Here is a 6,641-nt window from a genome sequence, read left to right as displayed (position 1 = left end):
GGGGATTCGAACCCACCACCTTAGGTGTATGTGGCTGGCGCCTTAGCCGCTTGAGCCACAGGCGCCGAGCCCTTTTCACATATTATTATTATATTTTCTCCACCCTCCATCTGAATACAATTGTTACCTGTTAATTGGAATTTGAGTTGTTTTCAGATCTTTTGTTACAAATAAAATGCTAGTATAATATTAATTTACAAGTTGCTTATTTTTCATGCTAGAGGTCATGAAAGCTTTTTGGTTTTGGTTTTGGTTTTTTGAGACAGAGTCTCACTATGTCATCTTCGATAGAGTGAGGTGGCATCATAGCTCACAGCAACCTCAAACTTTTGGGCTTAAGCAATTCTCTTGCCTCAGCCTCCCAAGTAGGTATGACTACAGATGCCCACCACAATGCCTGGCTATTTTTTGTTGTTGTAGTTGTCATTGTTGTTTAGCAGGCTGGGGCTGGGTTCGAATCTGCAAGTCCCAGTTCATGTGGCTGGTGCCCTAACCACTTAGCTACAGTGCCAAGCCTCATGAAAGGTTTTTATGGTGCTTATTACATATTGCTAGATTGCTCTTCAGAAAGGCAGAACTAATTCATGATGCTAATAATAATATGCACATCAACCTGATTTTTGACATCCCTACCAGTACTGAGTTTTATTAATTTTATTTGTAATTATTTGTAATTATTTGTCATTTTGGTGGGTAAGCACAGAAAGGTATTCTTTAACTGTTAGAAGAGTCTGTCATTATTTGTCATGCACTGTCTGGGTGGAAAATTTTTTCATTTTTCTTTTTTGATACATAGTCTTGCACTGCCACCCAGACTAGAGTGCTATGACATCAGCCTAGCTCATGGCAACTTCATACTCCTGGGCTCAAGTGATCCTCCTGCCTCAGCCTCTGGAATAGCCAGGCCTATATGAGTGCACCACCATGCCTAGCTAGTTTTTCTATTTTTAGTAGGGATAGGATTTTGTTTTTCTCAGGCTGGTCTCAAACTCCTGAGCTCAGATAATTCTCCCAGAGTGCCAGAACTACAGGCATAAGCCACTATCCCCAACCTGGATGTACATTCTTAAATTTTTTGTAATAAAGCTGGCATTAGCATCTTATCTCTAGCATGAAAGTCAAAACTAGTGCCAGCTTTATAACAAAAAATTTAAGAATGTACAAGGCCATAATTTCTTGCTTGCATGTTACTTTTATTGCTAGTGTTAACTTTTCCTTCTTAAGACAGCATGTGATAACCTGTGTATTTTTCTTTAGCCTTCATTTTTGAATGAATTTAAATTGAGTAACTGGCTATACCCAGTGTAATGCTGTTCTTTTTCTTACTGTACTATATAGGGCATAGCGGACAAGCTGGTCCTCTTAGACCTTTCAGAAGGGACTAAAGGAGGTTCAATGGACCTTGACATCTTCAACTTGCCTAATGTGGAAATCAGCAAAGGTTTGGTTATTTTGCTTTAAGGGCTTGCCTTATTTGCTCTTGTTTTTGAGTCCCAGGATTTTATTTTATTTGAGACAAAGTCTTACATTGTCGCCCTGGGTAGAGTGCCAGGGCATCATATCTCACAGTAAACTCAAACTCTTGAGCTCAAGCAATCCTCTTGCCTCAGCCTCCTGAGTAGCTAGGATTACAGGCACCTGCCACAGTGTGTGGTGGCACATGCCTACACAAGTCTGAGCTACTTGGGAAGCTGAGGCAGGAAGATCATTTGAGCCCAGGAGTTCAAGGCTGCAGTGAGCTATGTTGGGCCACTGCCCTTCAGCCTGGGTGGCAGAGCAAGGCCCCATCTAAAAATAAAAAAAAAAAAATAGGCATCCTTGCCTTTTCCTTGTGAAAATGGAGGCCTGTTCACTACCTGTAACGACAAACTTACCTCACTCTTTAAGCAGGTATACCTTGCTCTTACTCTGTAAATCTTTCTCTTTCTCAATAAACTTGTTTCATGCTTGCCATACTTTGGGATGTCTGCTCATTTCTCAACCAAGAGCACTCCCAAGAACTGAGGGCCCAGGCAGCTGCCTAAAACCCTGACATTTTAGGAAACAGGCAGCTGCCTTGAAACACATTTTAGATTGCCAAGAAGCAGCTGGTATTCCTCAATGTTGTATATAGTTAATAAACCTTCCTTTGCTTGGTAAAAATAAATAAATACACAAATAAAAATATTTTATTAGGAATGCAAGAAAATAATAAAATGGGGGGCCATTGAACTAGAGTAAACACATTTTTTAAAGCTTTTCTATTGTGTCATAGTTAAGGTCATTGTGTAACATGCTACAGTTGTTTGAATCTCCTTTGCCTTATAGGTTTCCTGTATTCCTTGACCATATTTTCCAAGTAACATATAAAGACATACAATCTCTCAAGTCTGAATGAGGAAGACTAGCCAGAAAAGCTGAAATTATACTTATCAGTTATAAAAATTGTAATAGTTTTAGTAGGCCTCTGTATCCCTGTAGAATACAATGAGTTCATTTTCCTTCTATGGAAAGACTACCATAATTGCTTTAATAATCCTTTTGTAGGCTTTCTATAAGGATTCCTTAGGGAACTGGATATTCTCTTGTGCCTGTCATTTTCAGTACTGAAGTTCTTAAGGGACATCATAATTCTTCCAAATCACTTTAGCCATGGGCCCTAGAGATTGTGAGGCCATTTAGGATTTGAGGAAATTGCTTCTTCGTGTGTACCTCATTAACCATCAATAATTGCTGCTTTAGATAATTGAAAGAGTACAATTCTTCGAAAAAATGTATAATGCATGATGCTTGCCACCACGTAGACACTCAGTAATAATCTGCTGAATGTTGAATGAATATATGTCATCTTGGGACAACTTTCATATTCCTCTTAATTTTTTTAACTTTAATTTTACTTTTAAAATATTTTTAATATGGGTGGTGCCTGTGGCTCAGTGAGTGGGGTGCCTGCCCCATATATCGAGGGTGGCGGGTTGAACTGCAACAACAACAACAAAAAAAATGGCCAGGCATTGAGGCAGGCACCTATGGTCCCAGCTGCTTGGGAGGCTGAGGTGTGAGAATCACCTAAGCCCAGGAGTTGGAAGTTGCTGTGAGCTGTGACACCATGTACTCTACCGAGGGGGATAATGTGAGACTCCGTCTCTAAAAAAAAAAAAAAAAAAAAAAAAATTGTAATTTAACCTCTTATTAATTTTTTTATTCATGTATTAGTGATATCAATTAATTACTATTACATGAAGTAATTTTAAATGTAATGTTAGCTAAGTTCTTGTAGGTATATTTTATGACATGGAAAAGTATGTTAATAATTTTAGGAATTAAAGGTCATTTGGAAATTTTTGTGATGTCCCGTCTTAATATGCCTAGATGATTGCAGCTGACTGATCATCCTAGAGTTGTACTTTGGTCATTCAAGTTTTTTTAAAGAGATATTATGACATTTGGGGGAGGGCATACAAATACACATGGGTATGAGCATACAAATACACATGGGTACACATACATGCATACTAATAATTATGCTTGTATATGAGTAGACTGAATCTAGAGTAGTTGTTTCAGGAGTCAGACTGGGGAAACTGGTTCTGCCCTTGTTTTTGACATGCCATAGCACATATGTACATATATTTGAATTCCTTTTTTTATTGTGCTCGAATAGATGTAACATAAAATTTACCATTAATGACTTTAATACTAATTCACAGTGTACATCCAGGACATTCACAGTATTGTGCAGCCATCACCACTGTCTAATTTCCAGAGTATTTTCATCATCCTCAAAGGAAGCTCTGTACACGTTAAACAATCACTCTTCATTTTCCCCTCTCCCAGCCCCTGCAAATTGACCTCTTCTGGATATTTCATTTGTACAGTATGTGGCTTTTATATGACTTACTGCAATATTTTTAAGGTTCATCCATATTTTAGCATTTGTCAGTACCTCACCCACTTTTATGACTGAATAATGTTTTATGGTATAATATTCCACAGTTTTTCAATTGATGGGCATTGGGTTGCACTTTTTACTCTTTGTGAGTGGTGTTGCTGTGAATATTCATGTATAAGATTTTTTTGAGCATCTCTTTTCAGTTCTTTTGGGTATATACCCAGATGTGAAATTGCTGAGTTTTATGGCAATTCTGTGTTTAGTTTACTAAGAAATTAATGGTGTACTTTTAAAGATCTTTGTTAAGTAGCACTTACCGATCTAAATAGCTCTATTTCTTTTTCCTTTTTTTTTTGACCGGGGCTGGAAATTTCTTTTTTTTTTTTTTTTTAAGCTCAAACAAAATGTTTATTGACTTTTGCTCATTCTACTCTATGTTTTACAGTTTACTGCTTTCATTAAGTTTCTTTGGACATTTTGTAGATTGTTAATTACAAGTCCCTTGAATATCAAGAACAGTATATAAATGGAAGTCATTACCTATTTTGTAGAGGCAGACAAATTTAATTGACTTTCTAAAAACTTTTCTAAAATTCACATACTTTGGATGAGATATTGTGCTGAATGTTAGAGATACAAAGATTAAGAAAAAAAGACATTTGGTTGTTACCCTTGAGGAGCTCATTAATTCCATGCATATACTATACTGTTCCATTAAGATCAGTTGTTAAAACAATCTATCATTTTTTCCTGAGCTTATATTTGGCTAACTCCAGGCCAGCCCAGGAAGTTTTAATGTTTCTGTCAAAATGACTGTTAGTGAACTTACTGGGTATCTTTTTTTTTTTTTTTTGAGACGGAGCCTCAAGCTGTCCCCCTGGGTAGAGTACTGTGGCATCACTCACAGCAATCTCCAACTCCTGGGCTCAAGCAAGTCTCCTGTCTCCGCCTCCCAAGTAGCTGGGACCACAGGCGCCCGCCACAACGCCCGGCTATTTTTTGGTTGCAGCTGTCATTGTTGTTTGGCAGGTCCAGGCTGGGGATTCGAACCCGCCACCTTAGGTGTACGTGGCTGGCACCTTAGCTGGTTGAGCTATAGGTGCCGAGCCTTAACCAGTTTCTTATTGATAGACATTTAGGTTGTATTGGTTGTTTTTTGTGTGTGTGTACATGTGTGTGTGGTTACAAATAATTTTGTGGAGAACATTGTAATGCAGAAATATTTGTGTACCCCTGTAAGTAGAACTGGTGGGGTAAAGTACAATTAGTAGGTCCAAAGCCATGTGTTTTTAACATTTATATGTAGCTGCAGGCAATGGGTCATACCTGTCATCCCAGCATTTTGGGAGGCTGAGGCAGCAAGATCACTTCAGCCCAGAGGTTCAAGACCAGCCTGAGCAATGTAGACTTTGTTTTTACAACAAAATTGAAACGTTGGCCAGCTGTGATGATACACATCTGTAGTCCTAGCTACCTGGGAGATAATTAGGAGGATCATTTGAGCCCAGGAGTTTGAGACTGTGGCAAGCTATGACTGCACCACTGTGCTCCAGCCTGGGCAACAGAGCAAGATCCTATTTCAAAGATAAATAAATAAATACATTTACATATTAAATTGTCCCCAAAGAGGTCCCCCCCCAAATAATCTTTTATACCATATTAAACATAGCTAATGAAATAAGTGGTCTGTTATAATTATTTTAATGATGTCATTTCCTGACTGAAGATGTATCATATTTAATCTCTTATCCCTTAATAATATATGTACAAGAGTTGATGCTTTTGCATTTGGATAAAGCTGGCAAGTTCTTGCTACTAGCATAGCCCAGGAAACACCACTGAGGAAACCTAATATATTGGAATAGATGTGTGGTGTTTGGCCCATAGTTTGATAACTCTCAGAGTTAACCTGAAGTTGTCAATTTTTGGCACTAGATATAAAATTTCATCAGTTACCTTGCAACCATTAAGACTTCTTATATCTTAAGATATGAATCTTATATCTAAATCTTTAAGCAGACTGTCATTTTGTAGGTTCAAATGTTCTAAAATAGTCTGTGATGCTAATCTTACAAATAAATATTAATCTCTGTCCCATCAAAACAGAGTTTGATAACTACCTACAGTATTTTAAATGTGAGTATCCTCATTTTACATTTAAAGAATTTACCCATTTCATGGCTTGGCGCCTGTGGCTCAAGCAGCTAAGGCTCCAGCCACATACACCTGAGCTGGCGGGTTCAAATCCAGCCTGGGCCCACCAAACAACAATGATGGCTGCAACCAAAAAATAGCCAGGCTTTGTGGTGGGCACCTCTAGTCCCAGCTACTTGAGAGGTGGAGTCGCTTGAGCCCAGGAGCTGGAGGTTGCTGTGAGCTGTGATGCCACAGCCCTCTACCCAGGGCGACAGCTTGAGGCTCTGTCTCAAAAAAAAAAAAAGAATTTACCCATTTCCCCAGAAAATATTCCTTTTATCAATTGACTGAAACATCATGCCCAAAGCCACTATGAATTCATTCCTTGGTGTCTCCCTCACAGATAGCCACCATCTTAACACAGGTTTTTAGATTAAAGCTATCATCAGGAGTGTAAAAACACACATATTCTAAAATTTTGAGTCATATTTAAAAATAATTTGCAAAGAGTATATTAATTACAGTTATAATGGTTTTTTTTGTTTTTTTTTTTTTTTTTTTTGAGACAGAGCCTCAAGCTGTCCCCCTGGGCAGAGTGCCGTGGCATTACAGCTCACAGCAACCTCCAACTCCT

At 38.3% G+C, this 6,641-nt stretch overlaps 1 protein-coding gene across 1 annotated transcript in view; it reads left to right on the top strand.

The window, feature by feature from the left end:
* Positions 1 to 6,641, top strand: part of UEVLD (UEV and lactate/malate dehyrogenase domains) — a 55,154-nt gene that overhangs the window by 25,766 nt on the left and 22,747 nt on the right. Inside the window, exon 7 of the mRNA XM_012811441.2 lies at positions 1,339 to 1,441. Within this exon, the coding sequence (XP_012666895.2) occupies positions 1,339 to 1,441 (103 nt within the window). The remainder of the gene's footprint in view (positions 1 to 1,338; positions 1,442 to 6,641) is intronic.

The sequence above is a fragment of the Otolemur garnettii genome, unplaced genomic scaffold (assembly GCF_000181295.1).
Source record: "Otolemur garnettii isolate 467f Iridium unplaced genomic scaffold, OtoGar3 scaffold00001, whole genome shotgun sequence".
Classification (NCBI taxonomy): Eukaryota; Metazoa; Chordata; class Mammalia; order Primates; family Galagidae; genus Otolemur; species Otolemur garnettii.
The sequence above is the reverse complement of the archived record's forward strand: the minus strand, read 5'-3'. Positions and strand labels throughout refer to the sequence as shown.